The 18,810-nt window shown below is 52.4% G+C and overlaps 1 protein-coding gene across 1 annotated transcript in view; it reads left to right on the forward strand.

Moving 5' to 3' along the window:
• TMEM131L (transmembrane 131 like) overlaps positions 1–18,810 on the forward strand; it is a gene marked incomplete in the record, with an annotated part of 83,840 nt that overhangs the window by 51,161 nt on the left and 13,869 nt on the right. Inside the window, 8 exon segments of the mRNA XM_027772572.1 lie at positions 606–755; positions 1,153–1,249; positions 1,287–1,620; positions 2,410–2,562; positions 9,418–9,566; positions 12,393–12,505; positions 12,617–12,848; positions 17,960–18,084. Of these exon segments, the coding sequence (XP_027628373.1) occupies positions 606–755; positions 1,153–1,249; positions 1,287–1,620; positions 2,410–2,562; positions 9,418–9,566; positions 12,393–12,505; positions 12,617–12,848; positions 17,960–18,084 (1,353 nt within the window).

Below are 18,810 nucleotides of genomic sequence, written 5' to 3' on the forward strand. Positions count from 1 at the left end.
GTGTGTGTGTGTGTGTGTGTGTGTGCGTGCCTGGAATCCTGAGAGGAGAAGGGATTGTGGTGTGGCCATGACCCTAGGGATGATTTCTTGCTTTCTGTCTCTCTGTCGAGCACACGCACCTATAGCAAAAATCTCTGTCAAAAAAAAGAAAGAAAGTGAATGATAGGAACCAGCAGATTACATGATGGTTATACTGCTGGACTCCCACGTAGTGGACTGCAGGTCAGGTCTCAGACCCAGCTTACAACTCAGTGCCACACCCGGAATCCTGAGAGGAGACTGGAGGAGAAGGGACTGCAGTGTGGCCGTCCCCTGGGGGGTGATTTCTCATGTTTTGTCTCTGTCTCTCTGGTGAGTGCACCCCCCTACAGCAAAAATCTCTCTCTAAAGAAATTAAAAGAAAGAAAGTGAATTATAGTACCAAATTATAAACATATGCATTTTTAGAAACAGGTTTTTTAAATCTTTAATTAACACTAGAAATGACAAGGTCACATGTTCTGGAATTTACTGCCCTGCCTTCCGCACTTCCCTCAACCCGTCCCCCTGTCGTGTGGGAGCCGGTCTCAGGACCATGCGGTCACGGGCCCCATCGCTCTCCCCAGTGTGTCCCTGCTGGGTGTGATCGCGGTCGCCTTCCAGCAAGCTCAGCATATCCTGGTGGAATTCGTGAAGGCCAGACAGAGGCAGCACGCCGGCCCCTCATCCCCACCGGGCAGCGGCGCGGTGGACGTGATCAGCTCCCACTCTCACAAGTAAGAGTCCTAGAGCGAGCAAGAGCGTGTGCGTGGGTGCGTGCGTGTCTCAGGGCAGGGGTGAGTGATCGCTCATTCCGGTTTTATCCTAAGTTGATATAAATCCTGACTCCGAATTTGCTCCCGAATCACATTCTGGAAGTCGTGGTGAGACCTGTCTTTGCTTAGGAGGCGCCTTCCTGTAAGGACTTAGCTCTCGGCGTCCTCGTTGGCAGGGACCCTCATGGCGTGAGGGGGAGAGCAGGTGGGCCTCGCGCCCTGGGCAGGACTGAGCTGCCTCCCTTGTGGGTGCAAGGCAGAGACCTGGGCTGGGGCTGGCTTGGGTGCGCGTCTGCTGGTGAGCGCCATCTGGTGGTGGGATCCATCCTTGCCTTCCCGTCCTTTCTCCCCCAATCAGGAGCAGCTGTAAGAGCTTTCTGGATGCCTACGGCCCCCCGGATAAAGGCCGGGGGAAGAGCTGCCTGCCCGTGAGCCCACACCGCCCCGGAGGACAAGCAGGCCTCCCCACCCGGGCCCGCGCCCGCTGCCAAGGAGGACTCCTGCACGGACGTCCCGGGCGACAGCTGGATCAGCCTCAAGTACCCCGACGGCGGGGACGGCAGCCTGCAGGAGAGCTTAGCCGTTCCCCAGAACGCACTGAGCAGGGACGAGGGCGCCCCGGGACACGCGGTCGGCGCCCTCGCTCCTCCGTCGGGGTGGGAGCTGGGCGAGCGGGCCCCGGCCTGGATGTTTCCTAAGGAAACCGACGTCAGGACTGCAGAGCTCTGTGCCCTGAAGACCTCGAAGAAGCTCCCCGAAAACCAGGCGCTGAGATACACCCCTCAGGACCCGCCAGACTTGCCAGAGACGTCCAGGAAAAACCACGGTAATCTCTTCCCCCTCCCTGGTCCTCCGCCGGCCCCAGTCTGGTTTTAACAGACTCAACTTTTCACCTGGGACCATCTGTTTTCACTGCGGATGCTGCGTTTTTAAGAAGTTTATGCAGTGGCCAGCAGGTGGCGTAGTGGCTCAGGTGTCGGACTCCCACATGACCAACTGTGTGGTTCAAGTCCCAGACCCCACGGATTGAAACTCATCCCGGGCACGTGTGCATATGTACCCAGAATCCCAGGAGGAACCTGGAGAAGGGACTGTGGCGTGGCCCTCTCCCTGGAGGGGCGATTTCTCACTTCCTACCTCTGGCGAGTACGTGTACTCTAGAACAAAAATCTCTCCAAAAACATGTTAATGCACGGGGTCTAACAAAGGTGTAAGTGTTGAACTGCAGCTTGTGAAATGAAACTTTGGAGGCAAGGCACCTCGTTTGTAGAGGGTCGTGGCTAAGAAGTTTAATTTTAGTGTGAGTTTGGAGGGATGTGAGTATCATATTTTATGGTGGAGAACACACGGACTCCCATTTCTTTTTTTTTTTTTTTAATTATTTTATTTAACTTTTATTTTAACTTGACCAGAGAGGGACCGAGTGTATGTGTGAGAGAGGGAAACAGAAGGAGAGTCGCCAGGTCCGGGACTCGCCATGGTCGGCCCTGTGGAATCCAGCGCCCTTAACCACCACGCCCCCTGCCGGCCCTGGACACTCATTTCTGGTTACTTTTTATCTCAGCTCTTCAGACTCTTGACAGAAACGTCTGACCCTGTGAGGTGATTCTCACAGGCCGCGACCTGACCCGCTTCTTTGACAGCTGCCACCATCCCTTGGCCCCTGGCCTTGGTGCTTCTCAGATAGTTCCCGTCGGTTATGACCAGACAGGGGTCCTCACGGAGCAAAGGCTGCTCACGGAGGCACCGCCAGCCCAGGGGGACTGCCGCGCGTGAGACTCTCTGTACCCTTCACAGGCCCCTTCGGCCTCCCCATCGGGGCCACTTCCTCTTTGTTTTTTACTCTTCCTTTTTTTTTTGCCCATCCTGACTTTTAAAAAACTTATTTATTTATTTTTTTTGCTATGAGACATGTGCTCTCTGATCTGAAGCAGAGAGAGAAAGAGAAAATGAGAAGTCACCCCTTGGACGGGATGGCCAAACCAAAGTCCCCTCTCATCCCTTCTCTCAGGGTTTCGGGCACTCATGCACACACGCCCAGTGTGTTTTTCAAGCCGCTCAGTCGTGATTCAAAGCGTGGAGTTGGCCATTGTCGGATCCAGCACCTTAACCTGCTGACCCTGACCTGACCTTTCTCTCTCTCTCTCTCTCTTTTTTTTTTTTTTTGCTATAGGGTATGTGCACTTGCCAGAAAGACAGAGGGACAGAAAGTGAGAAATCACCCCCCAGGGGGGATGGCCACGCCGCAATCCCTTCTCCTCCATTCTCCTCTCGGGATCTTGGGCACGCACGCACACGTGCCCAGTGTGAATTTAAGCCACCAGGTCCGGGACTTGAACCGCGGTTGGCTACATGAGAGTCCATTGACATAGCCATCATGCCAACTGCTGGTCCCTTTAATTCCGTTTTTGCATGAACTCTCTGGAGTCCCGTCATGGCGCCCCGTGCAGTGAAGGCTATGAATATATTCATCACCTACAGCTCCCTCCCGCCTCCCTTATTACCGCCACTGCTCTGTCTGTTCTTCTGTTTAACTGCAGCTCACTCTGTGGCACACAAGGTCACAGAATTGTTGCTTAATGAGAGACATGAATTGTGTGACTTGTCTGGAGGGAGGGAGGGAGAGAGGAGGGGAGAGAGAGAGAGTGCCCCTTGGTGCAGTGTGGTTACACCACAATCTTTTATCCTCCATTTTTCCATCCCGTGAGGGTTTTCAGCACGTGTGCACACACATGTGCTTGGTGTTTTTTTCAAGGGCCGAGACTCGAACTATATCAGCGTTGTGGAATCCAGCTCCCTTAACTCCTATGCCATGGAGCCGGCCCTGTCTCTGTTTTTATCTTACTCCTTTTTGCCGTAGGGCATGTGTGCTCACCGAGAGAGACAGACAGAAAGGGAAAATGAGAAATCACTCTCTGGGGGGTTGGCCATGTTCCAGTCCCATTTCCTCCATTCTCCTTGAAGGATTTAGGACATGCATATGCATGTGCCTAGCATGTTTTCCAAGCCATCAAGTTCAAGACTTGAACCTGTGCAGTTGGTCACGTGGGATCCAGCACCTTACCCATCAAACCACTTGCTGGCCCTGGCCTCGTCTGTTTTTAAACAGGCACGTACTCACAATAGTTCCCTATTTCTGAGTTGTTTCATACTGAAGTTTCTCAAAAAGACTCATGGGAAAATTTGTTATCAACATTCCTTTTGACATTCACTACTTTGTTAGAGTGATTTAGTACTGGCTGTTATATTTGAATCCTTCCTAAAACACTTCAGCGGCCAGTACTTTTGGTACTGTTTTCTTGGCCTGAAGAAAATGGAAGGAAATAACATTTTTTGAGGGAGAAGGCCTGTATTACGTTTCATGCTTCCGGCTTCCGGAATCCAAAGTGCTCTCCTTGTTTGCAGTTTCTTTTTCTTTTACGGATCTTCCCCTCAACCCTGGGTACTTTACCTGTGCCCCGTGTTGACCATGTCCCTGTGGGTGTCTCCCCCCAACGTGTGTCATGGAAGGGGCTGCCCCCCCCAGGGCTCTCTGCACAAGGGGGACTTTTGATCATGACAACTTGAGAAAGGGGGAGTGAGGGTTCTGCAGGGCTGCTGGTGGGCGCTCTGCGTCCAGGAACACGCAGGTGCGAGAGGCCCCTGGCGGCCGAGCATGTCAGCCCAGACCTCCAGGCAGATGGCGGCTGTCCCGCAGAGGCGGGAACTCCCGGGGGTTCCTAGATTGTGGTTGACTGAGACCTGGACCCCCGTGGTCGCTGTGCTCCCACCAGTGAAGAAAGTGATGATGGGAGCAGGGTCCCTGGGACGTGATGCTGGCCGCCGCACGTCACGGTCTGTCCCCTGATGGCCAAGACGTCAAGCGTCCAGTGACCTTTTAATTTATGTGAAGGATCCAGCCAAAGGGTTAGTTTTTGGTGTTCGTTTTGCTGCGCTGTTTGGAGAACGTCACCTTAAATTAACTTAGAAATAGAGCCTCGTTTCCGGACGTCTGAGACGGTCCATGGCTGGACTTCAGCCATGAAAGCCTGCGCTCTGGAACGAGGTGCGTGCCGGCCGCTGCTCCAGCCCCTTTAGAGTGACGTCACATTTACAATTTCCTGCTGGTGGGATGAACGCACCTCTGCCTCGTCTTATTTGAAAGATTTACACATGCTGCTTTGAGTGAATCGAATGCATAGCGTCAGAGTTTCAGAATCAGAGGGGTCCAGACAGCCTGTCCCTTCTGTAGCTGAGATGCACCTGCCCGGGGCCCCAGAAAGCCTGGGCTGGAGCCTCCATTGGGATCTGGTCAGGCATCCACCCTTCTGGATCCTTCTCTGCTTTGGTCTGTGGTCCCCTAAGTTTTCTTAGATTTCAAAGATATGGCACTTTCAGTTATAGTAACAAGGAGAAGGTAATGACATCCTTTCTGTTTCAGGTTAGAGAACCAGCTCTGTAGTCTAGTGGTTAAGGGGCTGGATCTCCCCCATGGTGACCACAGTTCAAATCCCAGCCGTGAAGGTTTAAAAGTACGCCAGGCATATGCGCGTGTGCCCCAAATCCAGACGGGGTGGAGACGAGGAGGGATTGCAGCGTGACCATGCCTCATTGGGGGCTGCTCTCTCTCTGTCTCCAGTGAGCACATGGCCTTCTGGCAAACACTTTTTCCAACATTCAAAAATCAAGTTATTGGGAACCAGCAGTTAGCGTAATGGCTATGTCGCTGGACTCCCACGTAGTCGACCGCGGTTCGTGTCCCAGACCCAGTGGCTTAAAACTCACGCCAGGAGCGTGTGCGTGCGTGGCCAAGATCCCGAGAGGAGAATAGAGGAGAAGGGATTGCGGCGTGACCATCCCCCCGGGGGGTGATTTCTCGCTTTCTGTCTCTAATGTCTCTCTCTCTGTCTGTCTGGCGAGCGCACGTGCCCTATACCGAAAATCTCTCCAAAAAAAAAAAAAAATCAAGTTTGTGGGATCAGAGTTCATTTGCCTTTACTATGGGGTAACGAGTAGGAAAAATACACTTAAGAAATCAATCGAGAGAAACATGGAGGAGATGCCTTTTCAAATCAGGTTCCTCCCAGTGCCTACCCTTGCCCTTTGACCTGGGGACTGTTCCTCTCAGCTTGTGGGCACTGCCCACTGAGGGCAGGGGGCACCCACTAGGGAGGGACTTCCCAGAAGCAGTTTGCCTGGGCCTTGGTGGGGAGGCTTTACCCTTATGGCTGTTTGGGCTGCGTCTTGGCAGCCACCACGCAGGGTGGGCTGGGAAGGTGGTGGGTGCCATGTGTGTGCGATGAACAGGGAAACTGCAGTTCAGGCTGCTAAAGAGACTTACTTTGATCTTACAACCAGTAAGTGGTAGAGTCGTAACCAGAACCCAAGTTTTCAGCCCCCCCCCTTTAACTTTTCTTTTCTTTTTTAGGTTTTTGCCATAGGGTGCATAATCTCGCCAGAGACAGAGAAAGTGAGGAATCACCCCCTGGGAGGATGGTCATGCCATAGTCCTTTCTCCTCTCAGGATTTTGGGCACACACACACTGGCCTAATTTTCAAGCCATTGGTTGGTTCCAGGACTCAAAACCATGGTGAGCCGTGTGGGACCCAGAGCCTTAACTTCCATTCCACCTGCTGGTCCCCCCTCAACTTTAAAAAAAAAGTTATAAAATATACATATCGTAAAATTTACCATTTTAACTCTTTTTAATTGTACAGCTTAGTGGCTTCAGGTACACTCAGGTTATACAACTGTTACAACTATTCCATTTCCAGAATGTTTTCATTATCCCTGTGATTGTGTGCCCATTAAATAATAACTCCTTGTTATACCCCTGCCCCCTGTGCCCTGACCCTTGTGAATGTTTTTGTATTTTCTGTCTGTGTGAGTTTGACTACTCAAGGCTCTTCGCACCAGTGGAATCATGAAACATTTGTTCTGGTGTGTTGGATTTATTTCAGTTAGCGTGTCATCAAGGTTCATTTCTGCTGTTACATGTACCAGAATTTGATTCCTTATTTATTGATTTATTTTAAGGTTTTTGCCATAGGACACATGCGCTTGCTGGAGAGAGACAGAGAATGACAGTGAGAGGGAAAGTGAGAAACTGCCCCCAGCAGAGATGGCTACACTGCAGTGCCCTCTCCTCCTAGGATGTGGGACACACTCACACGCGTATGATGTCATTTTCACGCTGCCAGATCTGGGATGGGAATTGCGATCAGCCATGTGGGAGTCCAGTGCCTTAACCCCTCCCCCCGTTCTCTAACCATTGTAACTGTGTTTGTTTCTTGTTATTCGTTTTTAGTCTTTGCTATAGGGGATGTGCATTCACCAGAAAGAGACAGAGACAGACAGAGAGGGAAAGTGAGGCAGCACCTCCCAGGGAGGATGGCCAGGGGGCAGTCCCTTCTCTTCCATTCCCCTCTCGGGTATTTGAGCACGTGCACATCTGTGCCTGGTGTGATTGTGCAAGCTTCCAGGTCGTGGACTCGAGCTGCATCATGGGATCCAGCAGCCTTAACTTCCATGCCAGCTGCTGGGCTGATTTTAACTGTTTTCACCATACGGTTCAGTTGTGTTAAGCATGTTTGCATTGCTGTGCCTTGAGGTAGGCCGAATGATGCTCCCTGTGTGCGTATGCTCTGGTGCTCCCTGTATGTACACACTCTGGTGCTCCCTGTATGTACACACTCTGGTGCTCCCTGTATGTACACGCTCTGGTGCTCCCTATGTACACACTCTGGTGCTCCCTGTGTGTACACGCTCTGGTGCTCCCTGTGTGTACACACTCTGGTGCTCCCTGTATGCGCACGCTCTGATGCTCCCTGTGTGCACACATTCTGGTGCTCCCTGTGTGTACACACTCTGGTGCTCCCTGTGTGCACACGCTCTGGTGCTCCCTGTGTGCGTACGCTCGGGTGCTCCCTATGTACACACCCTGGTGCTCCCTGTGTGCACACGCTCTGGTGCTCCCTGTGTGCGTACGCTCGGGTGCTCCCTATGTACACACCCTGGTGCTCCCTGTGTGCACACGCTCTGGTGCTCCCTGTGTGCGTACGCTCGGGTGCTCCCTATGTACACACCCTGGTGCTCCCTGTGTGCACACGCTCTGGTGCTCCCTGTGTGCGTACGCTCGGGTGCTCCCTATGTACACACCCTGGTGCTCCCTGTGTGCACACGCTCTGGTGCTCCCTGTGTGCACACGCTCTGGTGCTCCCTGTGTACATGCTCTGGTGCTCCCTGTGTACACGCTCTGATGCTCCCTGTGTGCACATGCTCTGGTACTCCCTGTGTGCACACGCTCTGATGCTCCCTGTGTACACGCTCTGGTGCTCCCTGTGTGCACACGCTCTGATGTTCCCTGTGTGCACACGCTCTGGTACTCCCTGTGTGCACATGCTCTGGTGCTCCCTGTGTGCACGCTCTGGTGCTCCCTGTGTGCACACGCTCTGATGTTCCCTGTATGCACGCTCTGGTGCTCCCTGTGTGCACGCTCTGGTGCTCCCTGTGTGCACACGCTCTGGTGCTCCCTGTGTACATGCTCTGGTGCTCCCTGTGTACACGCTCTGATGCTCCCTGTGTGCACATGCTCTGGTACTCCCTGTGTGCACACGCTCTGATGCTCCCTGTGTACACGCTCTGGTGCTCCCTGTGTGCACACGCTCTGATGTTCCCTGTGTGCACACGCTCTGGTACTCCCTGTGTGCACATGCTCTGGTGCTCCCTGTGTGCACGCTCTGGTGCTCCCTGTGTGCACACGCTCTGATGTTCCCTGTATGCACGCTCTGGTGCTCCCTGTGTGCACGCTCTGGTGCTCCCTGTGTGCACACGCTCTGGTGCTCCCTGTGTACATGCTCTGGTGCTCCCTGTGTACACGCTCTGATGCTCCCTGTGTGCACATGCTCTGGTACTCCCTGTGTGCACACGCTCTGATGCTCCCTGTGTACACGCTCTGGTGCTCCCTGTGTGCACACGCTCTGATGTTCCCTGTGTGCACACGCTCTGGTACTCCCTGTGTGCACATGCTCTGGTGCTCCCTGTGTGCACGCTCTGGTGCTCCCTGTGTGCACACGCTCTGATGTTCCCTGTATGCACGATACGCTCAGGTGCTCCCTGTGTGCACATGCTCTGGCGCTCCCTGTGTGCACATGCTCTGGTGCTCCCTGTGTGCGTATGCTTTAGTGCTCCCTGTGTGCACACGCTCTAGTGCTCCCTGTGTGTGTACACTCTGGTGCTCCCTGTGTGCACGTGCTCTGGTGCTCCCTGTGTGCACGCACTGTGGTGCTCTGTGCGTGTGTACGCTCTGGTGCTCCCTGCGTGTGTACGCTCTGGTGCTCCCTGTGTGCATACACTGTGTGTTGTCTACCCTTCTCCTTCAATGGACTTGTAGTAATTTCCGTATCTCGGCTATTCAGAATAATGATGCTTTTTTTCTTGACTTCTTTTAAAGATTTTAGGGCTCTTTTTACTTAAGCGCATTTTCACCTGTAAATAAAATAAAGCTTTAGAACTTCGTGATGTCAACCAATTCTGAAGCCTGAAGGTGAAACCAGAAGAGGTGTTGGGTGTAGGAGAGCGTCTCAACTGCGGGCACATGATGAAGCGATTAGCTGGAAACTGAACCTTGTTTGTTTACTCAAGGAAATAGCCAGCAAGTGCCCGTGAAGAGCGAAGGAGACGATGGTGAGACTTCGAAAAAGGGCGACACAAAGTCTTCCTCAGAAAAGAAAACCCACAAAGCACCTAAAGAAGACGCGTGTTCTGACAAACAGGACGTGCCTTCAGTGGAGGTCTGTATCCCTTTTTCTCCCCCCTGCTTGTTAAAAGGAATAAAACCCACTTTCAGGGCTTTGCGTGCAAATACCTGTGTCATAAGTGCACATGTGTAGTTCATGTTTTCCGCGCATACGAATCCACATTGCTAACTGGTGAGTTCGAGCTGTTTGTTCAGGAAGTCTTATTTCCCTCCTAACTATTGGGCCATTCGGAAAGTCGCGAGGCACTTGTGCATGGGGAAATACATCATGACTTTCCCAGTGATCTGATATGTAGGTGATACTGAAATCAGTATCTGAAAAGTGCAATTACTGACAAGAGAAACTATTTGTTTTTCTTTTTTTAAAGAGTTTTTGCCATAGGATGCATGTGCTTGCAGGAGAGAGACAGAGAGAGGGAAAGTGAAACATCACCCCTCAGGGTAGATGACCACACCAGCATCTTCTGGGATTTTGGGCACACACGCGCACACCCAGTGTGATTTGGAAGCCCCTGGGTCTCCAGGACTTGAACCACAATTGGTCATGTGAGAGTCCAGTGTCTTAACCACCATGCCACCTGCTGGCCCCTCAGGAGAAATTACTCTTAATCAGATGGGTTACTCCTGGGTGACAACAGCAGAAGAGAACTGGGTCACATACCCCTTGTACCCTGCTGTCACCAGAACTTATTTTCTAGGGCATATTCTTGCCACGTTGTATCACTTTTCATCTTTATCCCCATGCTTATCGTCGCCTCCCCTCTGAAGGGTCAGAAAAGTATTCACGATCTAATAGAAGAAAAGTGTGCTGATGTGAGGGAAGGCCTAGCTTTGTAGGTCACAAGGACACACTCTGTACTCCAGGGAAAACTGATCCATAGAGGTGGACACAGGCACACCCTAGGTGACCAGTCAAAACACAGAGAGCTGTGCTCGTAAAGACGGGAAAACGGCAGCGCAAATGGAAGCGTGTCTCAGACGTCTCCGTAGGAACATGCCATCCCAGGAAACAGTGGAGGAAGGTGGAGGGAATAAAAATGTGAACAGGGATATTGTCACCAAGTTGGCATTCAGACACACGGGCAGTGGCAGACACCCTTAGACGCAAGGGAACACACGAGCCTTTCTCGAAAGATTAAGTTACTTGAACGTCTAAGCAGCCAAGATAGAGGTAAACATAGAGTCGGGGGCCAGCAGAAGGCGTGGTTAAGATGCTGGATCCCACGTGGCCGACTGTGCAGCCTAAGCCCTGGACCTAGCAGCTTGATAATCATGTTGGGCACACGTGTGTGCCTGTCCAAAATCCCAAGAAGAGACTGTGGCATGGCCATCCCCTTCGCCGTGGGGTGATTTCTCACTTTTCCTTTCTGTTTCTCTTTCTCTGTCTCTGCCTTTGTCTCTCTCTCTAGTGAATGCATGTGCCCCATAGCAAAAAACCCTGAAAAATAAAGACTCAGGATTCAAGAAGCCAGGATGAAGGTCTATTGGTTTCATTCCATTTTATATTCAGAACCAAGACTAACAACTGGCAATTACGAGGGGACTTCAGAGTTTGTGGAAAATGGAATTAAAGTACAAATGTATTTTAGCACAAAAAAATTTCAAAATCTATGCATAGGTCGGTCTTTCTTTCTTTCTCTCTTTCTTTTTTTTCAGAGATTTTTTTTGCTATAGAGTGTGTGTGCTTGCCAGAAAGACACAGAGAGACAGAGAGGCAGAAAGAGAAATCCCCAGGGGGGATGGCCACACTGCAATCCCTTCTCCTCTATTCTCCTCTCGGGATCTTGGGCACGCGCGCATTCGTTGGCTTGAGTTTAAGTCACCAGGTCCGGGACTCGAGCCACGGTTGACTACATGGGAGTTCAGTGACAGACATAGCCATTACGCCAACTGCTGGTCCCCATGCAGAGGTTGTTCATAACGCACATTCTCCGCGAACTGTTTGAAGGCCCTCCTGGGTTGTTGAGGGGAGACGTGGAGGCCAGGTCTCATCCTGCAAGGAGGCCGTGACGGCCAGGAGGCATGGTGTGTGGAGCCTGTGTTTGGGCAGGAGGAGGGGTGAAGTGCAGGAAGAGGATGTGAAAGACACTTTAGAAGAACTATCAGGACTCCTTAGCTCATAATCACACGAAGGAGAGGAGTCTTTTTGTTTTGTTTTGTTTGGTTTTGTTTTAAGTAACCATTAGCAAAAGATGGATTCCAAGGTTCAAAACCTCTATAACTAAAAGATGGGGACTGGGCCTACTGGTGCTTTCGTAGTTTAAGCGGCTTGCAAAACAGGTGTGTGTGTGTGTGTGTGTGTGTCAAGTTGAGAAAAGAGGGAGAGATGGAGGAGAAGGAACTATACTGAGACCATCTCCCTGGGGTTCTTTCTCTCCCCACCCCCTCCTCCCTCCAGCAAGTGCACGCACCCTGTGTATGTGTATATATGTATACTACATATACACATGTACACATATACACATACATACGTGTGTGTGTGTGTATAGAATTGTGTTTAATGTTGAGCTCATTCTCTGTCTCTCAAACCCATGTTGCCCCACCGTTACGCACAGGGACTGCAGAGCCCAGCTCAGCGCTTACCCGCTCGGCCATGCTGGGCTGCAAGCTCCTCGGCCGCACCCCTTCCTGTGCGGTGAGGGTCCTAATCGTCCACCTCCCTCCTTGGGCGCGAGGCTTAGACCAGCCAGTTGAGAAGGGTTAGGATGCTGGGCTTTCCCGGAGTGCCAGGTGCAAGGATGGACCCCACCACGCCGTTGGCGGCTGGACTTGAGCGAGCCGTGCACTAGACAGCGGGAGGTGGGGTCTGCTACCCTGGGCCAGGCCTGGGGCCCGCGACTCCGGGGGCTTCCTCTGGGAGGTAGACCTGCCTAACGGGCCGCATCCTGAGGTGTGTGCAGAGACCCGCGCCTACGACTATACCTTGGGCCGTGGGAAGTTGCAGGCGGTTGAGGGTGTGGGCACGGCTGACGGGTAGAGGCTGGGCCAAAAGAGAGGGTCTGCTTTCAGGAGAAGTGGAGCCTCTCACTGGGATTGGAGTGAAGGAGGGAAGCCAGGAGTCGGCCCCACACCCTTTCCATGCAGGTTTGCCGGGCTTATTTGTGGCCCTGCAGAGAACTCCACGCCCAGAGGTGGCTGGGGGCCGTGCAGCCTTGTGTGCTGGGAGAAGGTGCAGCACGTCGCCCAGGGTCCCTCAGTCAGGGGCACCCATCTGCACCTGCGTGGTCACCAGTCCCTGACTCAAATCTACCCCCACCCGATGCGTCTCCTGCCCTGGGCTTCTGTGCCAGGCCTAGCTCTCAGCTCGAAGCTGTCGGTAGTAGACGTTTCCTTAATTTGTTAAAGCTCTCCCCTGTCTGTGTGTCTTTGCTGTTAGGTCCCCAGGGCATGGCTGAGCTCAGGTGGTTCCGGACCTCGGTCCCAGTGGCTACACGAGGCCCTCCCCTCTCTAGTCTGTGGCCCGGGTGGGACAAATCTGAGCCTAGTGGTGACGGCTGACTCCACAGTGAGGTGCCCGCGCCAGGCAGGTGGGGACCCAGGCCACACCTCACGGCCCGAGGTTGCCCAGGAACAAGCCAGCTGAGTGGGCTTCCTGGAGCCGGTCTGGGGCTGCCGGCCAGCACGTCCCCGCTGTCTCTGTGACTCACGCCCTGCTTTACGGAGCTGCTCTGCAAACTCCCCCGGGCCTGCTTTCCATTTCATTGTTCCCTTGGAAAAAATGACCCTCGATAAACACATTCCCAAGTGCAGGGCTTGGTGTTTGTTTTTCCTGCGCATTTCTTAGGGCCTCACTTTGCAGCTTAGAAAATGGTGTAAATCTGTCCATAGCACAAGGGAACATTCCTCTAGATTTATTGGCAAGGAAGTCCGCTGGAGTCCAGGTTGCGACGCCACAGACTCCACGTTAACCCTAGCTCTGGCTGTGCAGTTTTAAGGCGGATTTTTCTCCCCTTAGGAAAGTAACTCTTGGTTATTACAGAAGCATCCCAAAATAAGGGGGAAAAGATCTCTCCAAAAGGAACCACTTTACCTCGGTTCCCTATTCTGTAGCTTTGCCATGCAAAATGTAAACAACTTTACTGTTTTATTTGAGCGTGTTGAAATCCTTAAGATAACGATCCTCATTGTGTATGTATTGCTTTGTTATCTTGTTTTAATACTGTTGGGTTTTCGCATGAGAAAACGAGTCATGACTTTCCTGATGAGCTAATAGCTCCCTCGTGTTGTTGAACATTAATGGGAGCTTTGTTTGCAGCGGTTATAGACCATCCAGCTTGTGACTGTGTTGTCATTGGAACCGTTCTCCTGCACATGGACACTAAGGGGGTTTCCAGTTCACGTTGGTAATAGCTCAGCGCGTACTGGGGAACTCTGGCCCACAGGTTTGGCGTGTCCTCGTTGTGGTCGTGTAGACAGAGGAGGGCAGGACCAGGCGTTCAGGCTCCTCGTGCACGCTGCAGAGAAGTCGGTGCCCGTTTACACACACGCGTGTGCCACACGAGGGTGCTGGTTTTGTCCTCCTATCCACAACCCCGTCATTGGCAACGCGTGGTCGGTGTGACAGTGAACAATCGTGTGTGGCTTCCATCCCAGTGTGTGTCCTCTGAGGAAAAGTGAAGTGTCTTCCTAAGTTTCCATTTTCTGTGAAATGCTGGAAAATACAAAAAAGTTTTTTAAAAAAATGGCCTGCCTGAATGTCTGGCACTGAGAAGATACTCTCTAAATTGAGAAGTGAATGTCCAGAGGCAGCAGATGGCATAGCAGGTTCATCACCGGGCTTCCACTGGGCCGACCACGGTCTGAGTCTTGGACCTGGTGGATTGAAACTCATGCCAGCACATGTGTGTGTGTGTGTGTGTGTGTGTGTGTGTGTGCGCGTGCACAAGATCTTGGGAGGAGAATGGAGGAGATGGGATTGCAGTGTGGTCATCCCGGGGGGTGATTTCTTACTTTCCCTCTCACTGTCTCTGTCTCTCTCCAGTGAGTGCATGCATCCTCAGGCAAAAAAACTCTAAAAACCCCCCACCAAAACAAAACACAAAGGAGTAACTGTCCAAACTGGTCTCCCACACCCCGAGGGGCGGCCCTGTCCGCTGCACCCGCCTCCTGCCGTGTGTGTCCGCAGGCCTCCACACGTGCCTCAGTCACAGCGGTTTTCTGGTACCAAAGGGAAGGTGAGGTAGAGGCTTGTCTGTAACCTGCCTCTCTTAAAAACGCATTTCCTGGGAACCAGCAGTTAGCGTAATGGCTATGTCGCTGGACTCCCACGTAGTCGACCGCGGTTCGTGTCCCGGACCCGGTGGCTTAGAACTCACGCCGGGCGCGTGTGCGTGCGTGCCCAAGATCCCGAGAGGAGAATGGAGGAGAAGGGATTGCGGCGTGACCATCCCCCCTGGGGGTGATTTCTCGCTTTCTGTCTCTATGTCTCTCTCTGTCTGTCTGGCGAGTGCACGTGCCCTACAGTGAAAAATCTCTCAAAAAAAAACCACATTTCCTTATGAAATATTTTGGATGAACTCTTTTTTTCATTTTATAGTTCTTTTGTGAATTTGTGTATCATGTCCTTTGTCCACTTTTGTATTAAATGTTTTTTGTATTTTTCAGAGGTTTTTGCTATAGGGCGCGTGCGCTCGCTGGAAAGACAGAGAGACAGAAAGCGAGAAATCACCCCCCTGGAGAAATGGCCACACCTCAATCCCTTCTCCTCCATTCTGCTGTCAGGATCTTGGGCACGCACGCACATGTGCCCAGTGTGAGTTTAAGCCACCAAGTCCGGAACTCAAACCGCAGTCGACTACATGGGAGTCCAGCAACATAGCCATTACGCTAATTGCTGGTCCCCTCAATTGTGTTTTTTCCTTATTTCCTCTAAGAACACTTTCTGTGTAAATGTGTCTGTTAGATATCGTGTGTCAGATTTTGTTTTCAAGGTTAGTCTTCTTCCTCCCATTGTTTTCCTTTACATACATATACATACACCTCACACACACATGCACACCTCACACATGCATGCACATACCTTTCACACATTTCTCACATACGCACACACCTCACATGCACTCACACACCTCACACATGCACACCTCATACATGCGCACACACCTCTTGTGTGCACACACCTCTCACACCTGTGCACACACTTCACATGTGCGCACATACCTCTCACACACATGCAGACCTCACACACACACACCTTACACGTCACACACAGCTCACACACATGTGCAACACACGCCACACACCTCTCACACACGTGCACTCACTTCACATGTGCACACATACCTCACACACATGCAGACCTCACACACACACCTTACACGTCACACACAGCTCACACCCATGCACACCTCTTACGTGTGTGCGTGCACCTCTTACATGTGCACACACATCTCACACATGCACACCTCTTACACATGCACGCACACCTCTCACACAGTGGTCTGAAGAATGCCTTTGTGCAATCTGTGGTTGCTCTTTTTGATTTCCGGCTCTGCGTTTACCACGGCATGGGAAATCCTTCTGCACTTACATCAGCGTGTCACTGCTAGGGGCCAGGTGATAGTGCAGCCCATGAGCAAGGCCCTGGGTGTGTGTCCTGGGACTCCCTGTACATGCCAGGCACGTGTGTGCGTGTCCGTGCTCTGGGCCAGCTGAGACAGGAGTGGGCCGTGACCCGGTTGGGGGTGCTCGTCTGTTTCTTTCTCCTAGAAGAAATAGACACCTAAGAACATAGGACACCCCTCTGTTAGGGAGGTGGAGAGCTTAGCTCGTTCCGGCAGTGATGACGCTGGCCAGGTCTCGTGTAAGCCGCTTCCTGTGTGCCGGGAAGGGGATCCCGAGAACAGCCTCCGAGGGAGCCCCCGGACGGGCCGAGCAGCCTCGCACCTTGGCCAGGATTACGCAGTGGGGCCTGTGGAGCCTCCTGGGCTCCCAGTTGGCACTGCCTCCGTCGGGGAGACCCTCCACACCGCGAGCAAAGCGCCAGGCCCCCGCCCCGGATGGGCTGTTGGACCCTGATGTGCCCCCTCTGCCCCGCACTCTTCGCCGGCCGTGGCCACGCCCTCCACTGCGTTACTTCTGATGTCTGTTCCCTCCCGGTTCCTCCCGTGCCTCCTGTCGCCGGCTCACCGTCCGCGACCCGGTCCCTCCCTCCCAGCACTCCTGTGTGTGTGTCCCTTCTCGCCCGCACCTGGGGACAGTTCCAGCCAGAGGGACGTGAGAGGCAAGCCACATGTCAGGGTGACCACCGGCTGGCCACGCCCTCTCCAACCCCACTTAGAGACCCGTCTCAGTGCCTGACCCTGGGGCGGGCAGGTCACCTGCTGGCTGTGCTGAGGGGACAGGGTGGGACAGGATGGGGAGTAGGAAATCCCCAGAGGAGCAGCGTGGCAGCAAACACACGTGTCTCCCACCTGCCGTGGACCCTGCGTCTGCAGGGCTTGTCACCTGCCCAGAATGCTCGCAGCTCAGGACGCGCCCACGTACTTACTGCGGGAGTGAAGGGGCGTAGGGAAGGCGCCATTCCAGAACCCCATGCATACCTGGTTTTGTGGGTTTCTTTTGCTTCATTGTAGCAGGCACCTGGCCTTTACGGCGGCACGGGGACTCCGAGGCCACAGACGTACTGGGTCGTCAGGAAGTCATGAAGCACGTTTACCTAGAACAGAAAAGGCATCGTGGCGTTTCTCATAGCCCAATCGGGTCTGTAGGCAGAGAATCCCAGACCCGTCTGGCTTTTCGAATCCTGTCTGCCAGGCAGGATGGATTAGAATGATGGATAAGAATCCATCTGCGATCTGCACCAACCTTCTGAAAAGGTCAAACAAGCCCATCTTTGCCTTTTGTCTCCCTTCTCTCTCCTTTTTTAAGTTTTAAAAAATAGTTTCCATTCTTTATCTGTGCAGTTCTTTATTCTTTTTTTTTTTTTTTTAACTTGCCAGAGGTGGGACCAGCAGGGGGTGTAAACTCCCTCCGGGGCATGTGTGCATACGTGCCCTAGAGGAGAATGGAGGAGAAGGGATTGCGGCGTGGCCATCCCCCCCGGGGGGTGATTTCTCGCTCTCTGTCTCTCTGTCTCTCTCTGTCTGGCAAGCGCACGCGCCCTATAGCTGACAGTAACTGCTAGCGCTGACGCCAACAGCAAGCTGACCATAAATTGCTAGCAGATGTTTTTCCTGCCTAGCCCTCAGGAATTGTATAGGCAACAATTCCCTTTTTCTTCTCTTTCGACGGAGCTCGAGGAAAGTAGAAAAAGGAGGGAGACGACAGCCTAGAGATGGAGGAGCACACGTCTGAGTGGTCGCCAGTGCTGGGAGTTCCGAATTCCGAGCGAGTTGGCCTTCAGAAGTGACCGGACGGCAGAGAGGTTTTTACCCATGCGCAGTCAGCATAAGCCACTGAAAGCTTTTTTTCTTTTTTCCTCTTTAGCAAGAAGATCCTTATAGGAAGAAGAAACTTCCGGGGAAAAAAGAAGGACATTTACAAAATTTAAATTGGAATAAAAATCGAACATGTAAGAAAAACAAGAAGCGAGGAGTGGCTCAGGTCTCGAGGTACGTGACTCGTAATCCCTGTGAAATCGTGTTATTTCGCACTTGATAATTTCGCCACGTGGGAGTCCAGTGCCTTACACTACGCCACCTGCTGGCCCCCAAGGTGCATTTTTAAAAACAGATTTCTGACATGCTAAAGAAATCAATAAAAAGTTATTTAAAAATAGCTTTCAGGTAGCCTGCAGCTGATCACAATGCTTCGAGAACTCGATCATTAAGACGGGTCAGTAGGTGGGGCCGGCAGGTGGCATGGTGGGTAAGGCAGCCAGACTCCTCGTGGCTGGTGGTGGTTTGAGTCCCAGACCTGGCAGCTTGCTTTCTCTCTTTCCATCTTTCTGTCTCTGATCAACCTCAAAAAAATAGAATAAAATAATGACAATGAATAAAATAAAATAATTCTTTAAAAAAAAAAAAAGTCTCGTAGGTGGTTGTTGGGGCTCACTTTCCTGGGCTGTTTTTGTGGGTATGTGCCCTTGTACGGATCTGAAACCAAGGAAGTACCGACTCCACCTCCCGCATTTGGTTTTCCAAAAAAAATACAAACCAAGTGCCGAGGTAGGCCCCGTGTTCTCGACGGCCTTCCTGTATTGCTGGTTACGGGATCCAATTACAGTGTCCCACAGGGGGCCGTGGCCCAGTAGAGGACTCTCTGACTTCTAGGTCCTGGGAAGCACGCTCCTCGTCGTCCCGGTAGCCGGCGTGCCATTATAACACGGGACACTTGGT

The sequence above is a fragment of the Tupaia chinensis genome, unplaced genomic scaffold (genome assembly GCF_000334495.1).
Source record: "Tupaia chinensis unplaced genomic scaffold, TupChi_1.0 Scaffold000283_2, whole genome shotgun sequence".
Classification (NCBI taxonomy): Eukaryota; Metazoa; Chordata; class Mammalia; order Scandentia; family Tupaiidae; genus Tupaia; species Tupaia belangeri.